Source organism: Siniperca chuatsi, linkage group LG23, assembly GCF_020085105.1.
Source record: "Siniperca chuatsi isolate FFG_IHB_CAS linkage group LG23, ASM2008510v1, whole genome shotgun sequence".
NCBI classification, from domain to species: Eukaryota; Metazoa; Chordata; class Actinopteri; order Centrarchiformes; family Sinipercidae; genus Siniperca; species Siniperca chuatsi.
In genome coordinates, this window is record NC_058064.1 from 7,563,709 (window position 1) to 7,579,213 (window position 15,505).

The 15,505-nt window shown below is 39.2% G+C and overlaps 3 protein-coding genes across 20 annotated transcripts in view; all 3 read left to right on the forward strand.

Annotated features, from left to right (window-relative positions):
- The first annotated feature begins 3,208 nt into the window (after nucleotides 1-3,208).
- Nucleotides 3,209-6,209, forward strand: spic (Spi-C transcription factor (Spi-1/PU.1 related)). Of its 2 annotated transcripts, none has more exons than XM_044186713.1 (5): nucleotides 3,209-3,346; nucleotides 3,519-3,606; nucleotides 3,840-3,964; nucleotides 4,070-4,175; nucleotides 4,274-6,209. In XM_044186713.1, exons 1-5 carry the CDS (start codon nucleotides 3,308-3,310, stop codon nucleotides 4,750-4,752), a joined length of 837 nt encoding a protein of 278 aa, XP_044042648.1. In that variant the 5' UTR covers nucleotides 3,209-3,307; the 3' UTR covers nucleotides 4,753-6,209. The 2 variants fall into 2 exon arrangements, with proteins under 2 accessions (XP_044042648.1, XP_044042649.1); XM_044186714.1 differs by having other exon boundaries at nucleotides 3,275-3,346; nucleotides 4,073-4,175.
- Nucleotides 6,210-6,559: 350 nt separating this feature from the next.
- spi2 (Spi-2 proto-oncogene) lies at nucleotides 6,560-8,397 on the forward strand. 2 transcript variants are annotated; one of them, XM_044186354.1, is made up of 5 exons: nucleotides 6,560-6,831; nucleotides 6,961-7,033; nucleotides 7,121-7,188; nucleotides 7,349-7,499; nucleotides 7,876-8,397. In XM_044186354.1, the coding sequence occupies exons 1-5, from the start codon at nucleotides 6,655-6,657 to the stop codon at nucleotides 8,169-8,171; spliced, it is 765 nt and encodes a 254-aa protein (XP_044042289.1). In that variant the 5' UTR covers nucleotides 6,560-6,654; the 3' UTR covers nucleotides 8,172-8,397. The 2 variants fall into 2 exon arrangements, with proteins under 2 accessions (XP_044042289.1, XP_044042288.1); XM_044186353.1 differs by having other exon boundaries at nucleotides 6,563-6,831; nucleotides 6,949-7,033.
- Nucleotides 8,398-11,810: 3,413 nt separating this feature from the next.
- Nucleotides 11,811-15,505, forward strand: part of mybpc1 (myosin binding protein C1) — a 33,764-nt gene continuing 30,069 nt past the window's right edge. For 11 of the 16 annotated variants that reach the window (XM_044186601.1, XM_044186595.1, XM_044186599.1 and 8 more), the window contains exon 1: nucleotides 11,812-12,068. In XM_044186601.1, the coding sequence (XP_044042536.1) occupies nucleotides 12,047-12,068 (22 nt within the window). In that variant the 5' untranslated portion in view covers nucleotides 11,812-12,046. Of the gene's footprint in view, nucleotides 12,069-15,505 lie in introns of all 16 variants that reach the window. The other 5 variants (XM_044186594.1, XM_044186596.1, XM_044186597.1 and 2 more) reach the window with 1 other exon arrangement.

The window sequence follows — 15,505 nt, forward strand, 5'->3', positions numbered from 1 at the left end:
GTAGCCATGTGGTCCAATGTTAACATAGAAATATTGATTATTGTTGTGACATTTTTACTGAAGTAAGCTAAACATTTTTATGTTGAAGTTAGCACATGTATTACAGTTCACTGTGATATATTGAGCTGGTATTTGGCTGAAGACCTGTAATATCAGAGTGTCATCTTAGACCGAGAGGATGCAGAGACTGAGCATCGATGGTACAGACTGCAGAGAATCTGACTGATTAAATATACAGTTACATGTGTTTGGTTTATTGCTCTGTCCTGCCGTCTGCTGGTCAGTCAGCAGCATTTCAGTCATTTAGCAAACAAGCCACAAAACCAATATCAACCTTAGGACAACAGGACCAGGAAATACATTTTAACTTAAACTTAATTAACCTCTATTCAGCTAAATCATATTCTTTAAAACATAAACCATATGTCTACTTATGAATAAGGAAAAGGTACCTGCTGAATTACCAAGGAATACAAAATATGTTTTTAAAAGTTATGCATGCAACTTTCTTTTCACTGCAAAAGAGAGTGCTTTACTGGGGTTAGAAATCCTGAATAAAAAATGTTTAAAAATATATTTCAGAATTAAAAAAACCTGAACCTACTAAGTGCATCACTTTATTTCTGATGCTCCCAGGACACAAACATGAGCTCATAGATAATGATTATAAGTCTGCGGTCACACCAGCATTCAGCGCGATAGACTAATTATATACCAGTGGCTTTGACACTTCTTGATTTTCATCGAGTGCCAGTAAATAAAGAAGAACAATGGGGTTGACTGTGCTGTGGTCAGCCTGCCGCTCCCACATTGGTGCCAACATACATACGGCTATTGAATTGAGAAGGGGAAGGAAAGTGCTTCTTTGTTTAGAAAAATAAAGCTGTAGCATGTTTGCTCTGCCAGAAAGTATACTATACCACCTTCATAGACAAACATGATTCTCTTTATCTCTCTAACTCCTTTCCCACTAAACACAAAGACACACACACACACACACACACTCACACACACACACACCTCTACCACATAATAAACATGGATTTACTGACACCCTCAACATTATAATATACACATAATAGCAATAAATGTACTATACTGAAGTAAATGGTAATGCAAGGTTGGCTTCAGAATTTGTTAAAATGTGAGGAAACTATTATTTAAATGGGTCAAAAATACATATACATATAAACAAAAGTGTTATATAATTACCACTGAATGTAATTTCACAGGGATGACATTTTAATTGAAAGATAATTGAATAGATAGATAGATAGATAGATAGATAGTAGCGAGTGTTGTGAATATCGTTGTCCCCGACTGTTTGCTAACCCACAACCTAGCTAATATTAGTTACATTACTTGCTGTGTCGCTCTATATCATGGTATTTATCATGGTATTGGATTTTTCCAGAATCGCATACTACACCTTTAAGGGATCACTTTAAGGCACTTCATCCTCTGAATAGCGGAACAGAATAGAATAGTGTGAACTTGAAAGTAGTACGACAACCATGAGAAAAAGCATCCCACATTACTTCCTTGTTGCATTTGAGTGCAGTAAGTGATCTCTTTAGATCAAATAGTGATTAAAGAGCACTATAAATAATAATACATGACAAGTGATTATATAATTATAAAGACCATAACACATAAAACAGTTGAAACAACTTTTTTAAGACCCCAAAGACCACCCTAATGGAGCCAACTCTGCATCCCACACAGTGCCAACGCCAGCACACAGCTGTCAGGCTTCAGCTGCAGCCCGACAGGTTGTGGTCTTTAATTTATAGAGTTGATTTGACAGAAGTTTCACCCTGAATGGAAAGAGGGAAAGATGGAGTGGGTGAAAGGACAAGGGTTGTGGTTCTTTGTTTTTATCAGCGTGCTGCACAGGCAGGAAACACACACATGCATATTTGCATGCTTGCACACACAGACACTCCTTCCTCCCCCGCACGCACGCACATACAGACACGCACAATATGGTAATTTACTGTGACAAGACACCTTTACTGATGGGAAAACATTAAACTATTTTAATGAATAAAAATCAAACAAAACAATGATACAGATCACATAAAAATGGAGTCAGTTGAGTGCTCCTGTGATCTAACAATGTGACTTTTGCTATAATCTGAGCATCTTCATCTCTTTGTTTCCATGATGTTTCCAGCTCAGCGTTCAGGCTTCACTGCCACCACACTTAACAGGGCTGAAAGGGGAACTTCAGGTGCAAGTCAGTTGATATTTAAAACTGCACGCCTGAGATAAATGAACTTCTCAAAAAGCCTATGTTTATTTGAACGGGGGTTAACACTGATCACCACATTATTAACCATTAACCTTTACAATCATGTTTATGGCATTCTGGTCAAAATATTGAGCTTGTTTTCAGTGAGGGATTAAATACAGTAGGTGCAAAAAACGAAAATTAACAATTGACAGCAAGTTTTAAAAATGCAGCAGATGCATTTTAATTTTTACAGCAACATTTAAGGACAATTCAATAATCTTACCTTAAAATTCAATTCAGGCGAGCAGTAGTAAAAAAAAAAGGGTAAATGAGAAAAAAATTGACGTAACAAATGTCTCTGTGTCGATTTAATGATCACGAGTGATAAAACAGAGAAGAGGAACAAAGTTTGTTGTTTTCTTGTTTGCCAGATCTGAAAGGATTTGTGTTGCTTTGTGAGGAATGCAAATGTTTGTTTTTTTTTACTAGTTTTTGTGCAATGTAATGGTAGAAATGCAGAATAAAACATGTATAAGTTATTAAATTTTCTGAGGAAAATATGCAACTATAATATTTCAAATAAAAAATAGATAAAAGTATTTTAAATGATACTGAAATAATGATATTATGAGATAATTTCGGCTTTTAGCCTTTAGATTAAAGTGGAATATAAATCTCTAATGTCAATTTACAGAAAAGTGTATTACTGAACAGCACCAGTTATAGATGTGTACATTAGATACAAATCTCGCCCAGTATGCAAAATCTTAGGTCAAAGAGAATTGGTGGTATTCCTGGGTCAAGCGTGCAATAAAAGAGTTTTTGTTGTTCGCAGATTGTGATCTCCACTATGAAAGAGTGTGATGCTCAGATATCTGATTTGTGTTTCCAAAAAAGAAGAAGTGTAGGGCTGCAGTACATCGTGACGTTAACACATTTAAATTGACCAGCCTCTCTACCTATTCATGTGGCTGAACAGTGAACAGGTATTGGAGGTCTGCAACATATATATACCTGTCCAAATACTGTACACCTGCACCAGTATAGCAGTGTTCACCTATTAGGACAGAAATGGCCTCAACTGAAGGCAACACTCAATTATACAAGATGGTGAGTTGTAAGGATGCTTAACTTTAATTATATTTTCATTACAGTTATTTGAAGGAATTAGTCTCATTTAGTTTCAAAGTCTCATGTTCTTAATTTTTATACTTAGAAGAAAACGGTAACGTGTAAGATGCATTATGTTATAGATTCTTTCCCCTGTATCTATCTATTCTAGACCTCCTTGGACAGCGACATCAACCAACACTTCCAGGATGCAATTGATGTGATTCAACAGCATTCAAATAATTCATTTTGCAATTCAGGTACAGTTAAAATTTCTCAGAAACCTTGCATCATTTCCTGCAAAAATACAGGACCCTATATATAAAACTTCTGCTATATTTATTTCATATTTCTTTATTTTTCAATGCATGATTTACAATTTTCCTATCTTTTATCATGTAAAGAAAGCAATTTTGACTGATTGCACCAATTTATTGATTTTTTTTATATTTGATCTAGATAGAATGACGACTGATATGTTATTTCTTTTCAGAGTACACACAGTATTTTGAGACTGTGGGTACCGAGCAGCCATCACTGCAGTGTCATATCTCCTGCTGCCTCGTCACACACCAGTCTGATGTACCAGCTACCGTATATGACTGGAATGACGTGGCGGTAAGTAGCGCAAAAGAAATCTGCATTTGTGCGTCTGTAAAACAGGAGGAAAGATATAGAAAGAAGGAGAGTTTTTTTTTTTTTATTTACATGCTTCTCTTTCAGCAGCAGTCTTGGCCTCAGGTCATCCCTGATGTCTCCTCGAGTCACTCTCTGCAAAGTCAATCGCCTCATTTCTGCTCAGTCTTACCACCACAGAGGAACAGTAAAGGTAAGCAGATTAAGATTTTCAGTATGCTCTACTGTATTAGCAATTCTCTGGGACTTCATTTTTTTCTTTTATCACTAAAACAAATAAAATCTCCTCAGGTCGTAAGAAGCTCAGACTTTATGAGTACCTCCATGAGGCTCTGAATGACCCCAGCATGGGCGACTCAATCCAGTGGACAGACAGCGGCAGCGGCACCTTCCACTTCATCTCCAAGAACAAGGAGAAGCTGGCTGAGTGCTGGGGCCAACGCAAGGGCAACCGCAAGACCATGACCTATCAGAAGATGGCAAGAGCTCTGAGGAACTACAGCCGCACTGGTGAGATCATGAAAGTACGCCGCAAACTTACTTACCAGTTCAACCCAGACATCTTGCACAGGCTCGGCTCAACACAGGCTCCCATGCACCCGCCCTGCCACCCTGCACAGGAGGTCCACACCCAGCAGCCAAACCTGGCTGAACAGAACTACTGCGGATCTGCAGCGGCAGACTGGCACAGCTGGTACGGACACTACCAGCAGCAGGAAGACTATGACCTGGCCTCCAGCTTCACTTCACACAGCATAACCAAACTCTGAGCAGTAGGGCGGTTTGATCAGAGAGGGGGAAAATCCTTTAAAAGTTTGAAAAGGTTCTCAAAGACTTCAATTTTTCTACTCTCAAACTCTCTGGGTGCACATTCAGTCCCTGCATGTTATCACATGTTATAGTGGGACTATTAATGTCACAAACAGTAACATTCTTCAGTCAAAAGTGTTTAAATACCCGTTATTATAGCTTATTTTGTGTTCTAAATAGGGGAATATTACTGTAAATTAATTTGTAAATACTCAAAATATGAGTGAGAAAAATTCTATAAGTGAATAAAGAAATGTGTTCTTTTAGAAAATCCTTACATTTAAATAAAAAACGCCTGAATCTAACAAAAAATTGACGGTATTGATAAAGATTCTGATCAATTTAATTAGACATATTTAGTGAACAACATACTTATATTGGTCTTGCAGCTAATGCCAGCACATGTTTTAACATAGAGTGTAGACTTGTTGACCTCTCCAGTCTGCACACCTGCATTTAATAAAGCACTAATTAAGAGTCCAATTAAGATCTGAGAGCCAGTTAACAGATAGTTAACAGGAGGTCTTCAGGGACATGCAAAATATCTGGGTCTATTACATGTCATAATTTGACTATTATATATATTGAATTTATACACTGCTGGTCAAATGTGTTTAAATTTTTTATTTTTTTGTGTAGTATCACTGTAAATTAATTGTAAATACTTTTTAACTACAAAATATGAATGAATAAACTATCTAATTTGATCAAGAAAAGTGGTTTCTTAGAAAACCCCGTAGATTTGAATGATAATGTCGTGGATCTAACTAAGAATTGACAAGATTTTGACATCTTTAAACAACAAAATATAGTTATATTTGACATCCAGCTGATGCTAGCACAGATGCTAGGCCTACTTACATAAAAAGATTAAGGTTATTAGATTCAGTGTATTTAAGTATTGTGGCTTACACTATAAAATGGCATCTAGGAACATGGAAAAAACTGACTGAAAAAGGTTTTACAGAGTCAGCATCAATAAAATAAATCCGTTTTTCTGCTACAGTGTCAATTTTAAACAATTTGCAATAAATAAAATAAAAATCAGAAACATTTCTTAGTTTATGTGTACCTAACTCTACCTATATTTTCTAATTTAGAGGATTTATAATGAAATTATAACCACATTACATTTACCCCAAAATGTTAAAATATAGGATGTACAAAAACATTTCATTTGCTATGTAGACACACTGTTTTGACTCTATGGTGTTTATAAGAGGTAATAAAGGTTATATTTTACAACAATAATAACAATTTATATGTAAAAGTTGTCTCCTGTTATTACAACAAGCAACCAGCAATAAGCATAAAGTGTAATGACATGTACATCTATACATCTTTCTTGATAAAAGTAAGAACAATTATGTTTGTATACTTTTATTTATTGTGTATGAATAAACGTGTGTTAACAATATCATAATTCATTTTTTTTATTTAACTTTTGCTTTTTTTCCCCCCAGAATTTGTTGTAATCTTTTAAATACAACCAATAAATCAATCTGTGTACTCGCACTTGTGCCTCGTTTTACTGACTTGATAACAACAAACTGCAGCCACGCTCTCGTCCTTTGTGCAAAAAGAAATCCACTGGCATTATCACACAAAAATATAAACACTGTGTTGAAAGATTTGGCACTGTCTCCATTGTAGTGAAATATTACAACAAGCACACTTCAAAATCTGAAATTAAGACACATCCTGTGAGGAAAAATATGGCAGCAAGTGTGTTTTTCCTGAAAAGACAGCATTTTGTAGACACTGCCTCCAGGCCAGGTCTTATCTACTTCAGCGGGGAGGATGTGGTCAGTGCTGGGAGGCTTTGTTGATGGGTTGACTGGCTGGTGTTGGGGCTTTGTGGGATGGTGGTCATTGTTCCTGTGAGCCCGGGGTGGAAAACGTCTGGTGTTATGCAGAAAGCCCGCTCCTGTGGAGGGTATAATAAGAGTCCGGGTACTCGAGTGTCTCTAAGTCAGTTTTGTGAAATTCTCCCAAACTGCAAGGACTGTACTGCATTAGAATCAACCTCATCAGTGATGGTAAAGAGCAGACTTTTGCAAGGGCGACATTAGAATTTCCTCAAAAATATCTTCATGCCAAAACATTGAAAATTATTCTGTATTCAAGGCGGATTTTGAATTGTTTATCTTTATCAGAATTCTTTCCAGGAGACTCAATCTGATTTGGAGGTGATCTTAGAGTTCCTAGAGGAGTACTACAAACAAAACGCTGGAGAAAATGGTAAGAGGAAAGCCTGCATAATTAAATTACAACACTTTACTAGACAAGGTTGATTGTAATCTTTGAGCAACTTTTTGCTTTTTACAGTGGACAAGGTGTACTGGACTGCAGACAAAGAATCATGTGAGCAGCGCTGGATGTGCTACGAGCCACCTGTAAGCTTTATAATATTTGTTTTAGTCCTTTTTTCCACACAAGACACTTGTATAACACATGTAGTAAAATGTGCACATATAACCTAGCCTTTAAAGCTGTTTGGTATTGTGCAATCTGTTGATATTCTTCCATTCTCTCCATCATTTCCTTCATCAAAAGAACATCAAACCTGAAGTGCAGGTACTGGCACACAATGCCCCACCAGTTCTCAGCCAACACACAACAGCAACATTGTCTGAGCATGGGTCACTGCCAAACTTTGTATCAACAAGAAAACCAACCAAACACCCAGCCATAGCAGCGGGGAGTGGTGAGTTCTCCTTTTTTGGTTACTAGATACTGTTATTGCCCCGGTTGCTAGTAGCCTGAGGGAAACAATACCAAGAGGGCAAATAAGAGACCTTCCTTTTACTGTAAAAAACAATGGAGCTATGTATGGCTTAGCTCAGTCGCTGTTTTTACATATCAATCAGATTACCGCAGTGTTTATAGCTTTACCCTCTCCACTAAATGGCATCCCATCAGTGAAGAGATTTTCTGGGAATTGTTGTATTTAAGCAAATTATTAACTGTAACCAGCACTAACTGTTTTCATGTGGCACAGCTGCCGTTATATTCCTTAAATCCTCTTTTAAATCCCTGTAAAGTCTTCATCGTGCCTCTTACTGTTTGCTCTATGGTTACAGGTAGAAAGGTGCGACTCTTTCACTTTCTGTTTGAAATGCTGGAGGATCCAAACATGGCCCACTGTGTGTCCTGGGTGCCAGCAGCCACTGGCGTTTTCCGCTTTTCCTCCACGAATAAGGACCAGGTGGCAGCACTCTGGGGGCAGAGGAAAGGCAACAAGAGGCCCATGACTTACCAGAAGATGTCTCGCGCCCTCAGGAACTACGCCCGGTCCGGAGAGATCTTCAAGGTGAAGAAGAAGCTCACCTACCAGTTCAGCCGAGACACCCTAATGTTACTGCAGAAGTGTCATTGAGGAGATGTGTAATCTAGAGTAGATTTTGTGTAGCTCATATCATCTCACATAAAACTCTAAATGTGCTCTTTTTCCATTTTTTTAATCTAGAAGCTTCCATTTCCAACTATTTTTCATTATTAGTGTGACAAATCAGATTCACAAATCAGTTTTCTTGAGGTTTGTACATGCGTTGAGTTTTTGGTGTAAATAATAAAAAAGAAATAAAGAAAATATTTTACTCTTACAGTGCTGTCATGTGGCTAAAAGCTAATTTCCATCTGGAGTCCCATGAGTGGAGGTTACCAGTGATGCGCAAGTTGACAAAGTAAAAGATAACAGGCAGTTGTGGTGAATTAAAACATGAAAGCTTTGAAAACAGACATGATGAAACATCAATATTACATTATATTAGAAAAAAAAAAGAAAATTCAAGTTCCCAAATAGGGAGATACCATCAGTAATCTAAACATCATTAAAATTCAGCAATTCATCAGTAATTTTCCAACCAGACACGTTGTATAAATGCTGGCCAACATATCTCAGTGACTTCACATGTGAGTGTTCTTCAGCCATATTACTATTGGTGAATTCTGTTTGTGTTTATGGTTTAAAAAAAATCCCTCTATGAATCTGTTATGTTGTCACCTGATGTCAAGATTTTAGCTCTTTGTTTTCATTAGTTGTACCTAACAATTCACTTTTAAAGACCCTTAAAATATGAGAAAAATAACGGGATCCAGAAGTACATAATTTAAAAACACAAAATGAAGAGGTTTTTGAACAAAAGCGAGGACACACCCATTTAAACTTAAATTTCCTCTCTACACAAACTTTAATCCAGTTAAAATCTGATGGTTTATAGAAACAGCTATAGTGAAGTCTGTGAGTATTTGGACAGGGACAAATTTACTCAGTTTTGGCCATGAAGGTGAAACTATGATTAAAGACTGAAAGAGTTCACTTTTATCCAAATTTAATGATTACAGTATGAATCAAGTCTGTTTTCTTTTAATAATTTCCTAATAATTCCTTCAGAGTTTCCTGGAGGACCCATGTAGTTCGGTACTAATTACTGGGAAAATAGAGACAAAGTTTCGAGATTGTCATTTCAGTAGTTCAATTAGTTGTGGTAATTAGTTGTGAGTTTATCATTGATTTCCAAAGGAATCTCCTTGAAAGAAAAGGTGAATTTAAAACCAAGCAAATATGTATTCATTATTTATTATTTGAAACTTTGATCTTCATATATGCTAAATTCTGTCAAAAACATTTTCTCAGTCTCAAAATGTAGGTCAGTTTTTCCATTAAGTAGATTTCCTGAGCAATACTGAGCCTTACCCTGAAAATTTCTACTATAACTGCAAGAACAGTATTTTTACCTTGAGCAAAATAAACACAATGCAACCTAATGTGCCTCTTGACCTGTTGACACTGCGTGTGTGCATGTGTTTTCCTTTATATAATCGTTTTTGTTGGCTGTTAGGAACCAGAGGGTGTCAGTGTAGTCCATCTCAAAGCCTCCAGCTGCTTCTTTTTCCTTTCCGGTGTGGTGTGACCTCATGGCTAAATCGCCTCAGTGATGTGAACTCTCGGCCATCGCGGGCAATACCAAATGGTTTTGTGCTCTTTGTAGCAGACCCATATGATACTTCCCTAAGCCTAGTATTTACTGCTGGAGCCCACTCCAGGTTATAAATGGGATAACTGAGCTATGAGTGTCTGTTACCAAGAAAGGCCAAGGCCATGAGAACTGAATTACCAAAACAGTCATGTAAGGAAAGAGTATGTTCTTAATTAAAAGCTTCCACATCACATGATATGCATCGGTTTGCGGTATATATCCTTTTTTGTAGCGACAGTGACTCATTTAGAGGATCTGCCCGTATGCTATTGATGGTACATTTTTGACAGGCGATATAAGCTGCATTCCTCTGCACAGACAGTATCCAAGAACCCAAAAATAGAGCTGTGCCCTGCCTTTACTGTCCTGTTGGGCTGTCTGAGGAATTAATTGTGCATGTTTTAAGTACACTTCTATGTTGAGATCATCAACATGCTCTAGTGGTTATGATGTTGTTAGATTCTCTGCAGGAGCTTGGTATTGTACACGTGAAGACACTTCAATGTGTTGGTTAAAAAAGCACCAGGCTTGTTGTTGCTTGTAAATCCAGTGGCTTTAAGCCTTGTTGTTTAATCTTCACGACTTTATCAGAGACCACACCTGATTTATCACCTGTGATTGACATGCTAAAAAGATGAAAGCAGCTACATCAATGACATAATTCACAATGAAACCCTCTTTTCATGTCAGATACACATGTCAAATGTCAAGGTTTATGACACCTTTCTAAGTATAGGCCATACAACCACCGCCCAGGCATCTCCCCAATATTTATTAGCCAGGTTTGAAAGCCGGCTGTTCTTGGACAGCATTCCTCCCGGATTAAACTGATATCTGGCATCTGGCATTAGGTCGCTGCATGTCATCTCAAACCTTTCTTTTATAATATCCACAGATTCTCTGAGTATGTTGTATATCATCTGGGATTGTCGGAGAGTATTACATCAGCCTCAGACCTGTGACAATGACGACACCTCTCCCTTTTATATCCCACCTCCTGATTTCCCAGTCTCCTCCTTCTTCACCTACTTTTGTAGTGCATTAAGGATACTCACCTCTGATGCCTGGCTGACTGCCCTCATCCTGATACTGAGGGGGAAATTTATGCCATTGTCATGTCTATATGGTAAATTTGAAGCTACAGCTCGCATTGGGTTATCTTAGCTTAGCATAAAGACTGGAAACAGGGGGAAACAGCTAGCCTGGCTCTGTCAAACTGTAACAAAATCCCCCTACCAGCACCTCTAAAGGTCACTAATTTACACATTATATCTTGTTTGTTTAATCCATACAAAAACCGAAGAGTAAAAATTATAAGTTGTGGTATTATGGGGGGTTATGTGCCTGACTATTTCTTGCCCTGGAGCAATATGGCGCCATTTTTACACTTCAGTTTTTGTATGAATTAAACAAACAAAATATAGGATCTTAATTAGTGAGCTTTAGAGGTGCTGGTAGGCGGATTTTGTTACCCCCCTGTTCCTAGTCTTTTTGCTAAGCTAACTGGCTGCCAGCTGTAGCTTCATATTTGATGGACAGATATAAGAGTGGTATCAATTTTACCTAACTCTAAAGAGAGCAAAGCCTATTTCCCAAAATGTCAAACAGTTCCTTTGAGTCCAAAAGGCCACTTTGAATAATTTCACAAGAATACCCAGACATGAAAATGTTGACATTTTATGGAATTTGTGCAAAATCTAAAATGAAGTCCCATTGCTCCGACTACAAAACTAATATATTCGACTTTAATCCAGTGAGCTAATACAAAGTAAAATGCATAATTTCTAAATTATAAATGAAAAAGGAGCCCTACAGCCAAAGTCTAGTAAATATAACACAATATGTCACTTCTGTGCACAAGGCAGCATAGCAAACATAAACTTCACATTTACTTGCTGTCACTTCTCATCTAAAAAGCTGGCACAGCAGCCAGTGGGCAGGGGACAGTGATGCAACAGTAGGTTAGGTAGGACAGAGCTACAGCAAGGAGGAGCATGCCACCTCTCTATATAAGGCCTGAAAGCCTGTCCTCCTGGATCTGTCACTGGTCCTCCTCTCCTCCCCCACTGAGATTTCCTAACCGTATCCCTGTGCCCTTCTCATCTCCCATCACTCTGGTCCGAGGGGTCCCTGAGGTTTTTGTTCTTCTACTGTCGTATCATCATCTCTCTCCTTCCTACCTGGCCTCCTGTAGAGTCACATTACTCTGAAGGCACCTACCTACCTGCACCTTTTGACTCCTTGACGCTTTTTTCTTGGGACACGGTTCACAATGCCAGAGCCCACAAAGAAAGGTAGGAGTGTTGATTGTGAGGATGGGAATAGCATGTTGCCTCTAGCAGTAACATCAAAGCATGTAACAGCCACACAAAAGATCCAAAATAAGCCTGCTGCATTGCATGTTTTAATGAATTTGATAGCAAAAATGCTCAACTTTAAAGTAATTTTGTGTTGTTTTGGTCACTGGCTTCTTTAACTGTAACGTGTTTAGACCAATTTGTTTTTTATTCCATGTTTGCCTGTTTACTGTCTTTGTTTGAGGGGAGTGGAGTCAGTCGATACGTGCTGCAGGGAGCTCCATCACTTTATGGCTCGTCTGCCAGCTTGTTCATAGGAATCCTCAAAGTGACTTTGACAGTGGTATTGTATTACTGATGCATGCGTGTTTCTACCATCCTGGAGGGCAAGAGAAGATTTGAGGTTTATGAACAGATACCATTGTTGCCGGGGGTTGGCATACTGGATTGTTGTGTGTGAGCCAGCTGGAGAAAGACACAATGATGAAGCACAGTGGAGGAATGTTGATAAGTGCTGCGCCGGACACAAGCAAAGACCTGTGAAGGATGTTGCAATTTGGGTGAACTGAGCGAGGGCCGGGCTGTATGAGGATAAATAGTACCCTGATTGTGTTTGTCTTCCTGATGATTGACGGGAGCCAAGCAGGAATGGACCCCTCAGACCTGCACCCTGCTCATAATTCAACTCCATATTCAACCACACACAGCATCTTAATCCATCCCCTCTGCTGCTCTCACATTGGCTCCCTCCTCCACACCATAACGTCACTCATCTGTACCATCATGTCCATCAACATTCCCTTATAATCCGCTCTTGTCTGTCATTACGATATGGTATTACTCCCACCCTCCCCATTAGCTCAGCTCTTTGGGGGTCTGCCGGCAACCCAGACATGCCCATGTAGAGGAAATGGAACATTTTGTTTGGATCTTGGAAGCCTTCCTGATGAGAGTCGATACAAGTTTTTAATAACCTCATTATTCTCCAGGGGATCACTGATCTGTCTGTAGCTGTTCCTGACACGCCAGACATGATTTGCACAATGACACTAATACAATTATCAGTACACAAGACATCTATTTCTTGTCTGTCTGCCCTGGAAAAGGGATTCCTCCTCTGTTGCTCTTTACTGAGGTTTATTCCTTTGTTTTTCCCTGCATAAAGTATTTTTGGGGGGAGTTTTTCCTTATCCAAACCGATAGAGGGTGCTGTACAGATTGTAGGTATATTTGTGATTTGTAGCTATTTTAATAAGATTGACTCTCCCCTGCCTTTTAGATAGTGGACATTGCATTTTCAAGATTTGGTTCATGGGAGCTCTTTTACTGGCATTGATACACTTGACAACTTTGAACCGCCAGCCGCAAGCTCCAGAATCCCATTCCTCACATCCAAATTTGATCACAATTTCTTGTTGGGTAATTCGTGGTCAAGAAAGAGTAGGAGTTCGCAACAGCCAGAAGAAACATAGGTCCTGAAATGATGTGAAGCTCGGTTTGGCCGTTATCATTATTCACCTTTGTACTGTTGATTGTGTACAGTGCAGTTGCCCCCACAGTGTTCATCCACTGCCATAAACACCCCTGAGCCCCTCACAGACAAAGCAGTGGGGAAATAGAGACAGCAGATTCCAGTCTGCTACAAACAATTCCCATAAATAGCTGCATAGCCTGGAGCAGCAGATAAATGAGGGTAGAAAAGTATTGTTCTTTAAATGAGTCTGAACAGCTGAAGAGAAGGAGGCCAGGGCTGTTGTTTTAGACACCCCACTCTCAAGCCATTTAAAAGTCCGAACCAGGGATGACGGACTGGCCGAGTCGCCTGCAGTTCTCTTGGGACCGGGATTCTTGTCCCTGGAATAGTTCAGAATGAGTGCACTTTTAATCCCAATTTATTCCCTGCCATCTCCCTCCACAGCCGCCCAACCCCTCCTCCTCTCCAGTGCCACACACCAAAACAGACATCTCCCTGCCACCCTAAGTTCAGCATGGATCACTCAGAGGTCAAACACCTCACCATTAAACATCTGACCCTGTGCCCAGAGGCCTTAGAGTACTGTCCTCGCTGCTACTCAGTTTGGGGTTTCAGTGGCGGACAAGCCCATGTCTTCACCTCATGATATTTACAGTCACTAAGACCCATCATTCTCCCAGGGCTCTGTCTTCTGACTCTGTCGCTTTGTGTTACAGAATACCACCTCGTAAATCAGACCCATGGTAAGATACAGGGGGAAAGCCTGTCAGCAGCTAATTGCCACCCAAGTACAGCTCTCATTAGACACTTAAAGTCTCATAAAAGTTCCTTGTTAAAGTCCTTGTCCAGAACCAGAATTACTAAAAACAAGAACCACAACAAGGGCAAACAGTATCATTAATGTAGGCTCATCTTTATTAAAGCAATAAAGGTCTATATTAGGAAAAATGAAGCTGCAAGCAGTTTGGCTCAGCCTCAGGCCGGAGCCTGTATGAGCCCTTCTGTCTGCACGCCAGCAGGGGCAACAGCTGAAAATACCTGCAGCCCTGTCAGCTGCACTGGGAGTCCTCAGAGGTAAAACAAAACCTTTCTCCACACTCATTATCTCAACGGTGATGAGACAGAGCCGCGATTCTCGGGTGCATGATATGACCCTGCAGGATTGTGACACATTGTTTTGAAGTGAGGTGGGAGTGTGGCTAATTTTGACAAGAAATGCTCAGAGGGAATCATTACAAATGGAGGGATATCAGAGGCTAAGAAGTGATGAGAGAAATAGCTGTTAAAAATGGTGCATAGTCAGTGGACATACATGGAATTAGCATTGCAGCATTCATAGACTGGCTGCAAACAGCTGGCAGTGAGAAACAGAGATTCTCTAAAGCTTAAGATGCTAAAGGAAGAGATTCAAGTCTCAGAATATTGGCTGTCTTATGTAAACAGATTTCAAAGACACATCAGGCTGGTATTGTCCATATATTCAGTCATTTTGGGGAAAACTGGGTTTGAGTATTGAAATTTCATTTCTCGCTGTATTTTGGAGATATGCCTCAAGATTTTTATGGCTGCAAGTTTAAAAAAACAAATACTGGCTCTAGAGAATCCCCTTGTATGGACATTTTCATTGACTCCATTAACTATTTACACTCAATGGAAAAAATTACTCACTCAAAAATTACTTACTTCAACTATAGAAAGACAAGGTTGAAAAATACAGGATGAAATGAGGCTGTTACTCTGATGGTCTTTTTGTGTTTTAATATTAAGGGGCTACTGCTCCTAAATCTATGTGTAATGAACTGTACCTGTGTATATGTGTTTGGCATGCTAGCCCTCCAATATAAAATGTTGATGGTGTTCCTCATGGAGTGCAGTGTGGAACCTGACAGGTCCGACCACGTGATGGCCAGACAGAGCTGTCAACTGTGGTCACTCCAGATATGTATCACTAATCCCTGTA

Excerpts from the sequence above, each read along its gene's own strand:
- spic (XM_044186713.1), top strand. The coding sequence starts at position 3,308 with ATGGCCTCAACTGAAGGCAACACTCAATTATACAAGATG. Across the intron at positions 3,347-3,518 it reads ACACTCAATTATACAAGATG|ACCTCCTTGGACAGCGACAT; the intron begins GTGAGTTGTAAG and ends TATCTATTCTAG. Across the intron at positions 3,607-3,839 it reads TAATTCATTTTGCAATTCAG|AGTACACACAGTATTTTGAG; the intron begins GTACAGTTAAAA and ends ATTTCTTTTCAG.
- spi2 (XM_044186353.1), top strand. The coding sequence starts at position 6,655 with ATGGTGGTCATTGTTCCTGTGAGCCCGGGGTGGAAAACGTCTGGTGTT. Across the intron at positions 7,034-7,120 it reads ACAAAACGCTGGAGAAAATG|TGGACAAGGTGTACTGGACT; the intron begins GTAAGAGGAAAG and ends TGCTTTTTACAG. Across the intron at positions 7,189-7,348 it reads GGATGTGCTACGAGCCACCT|AACATCAAACCTGAAGTGCA; the intron begins GTAAGCTTTATA and ends CTTCATCAAAAG.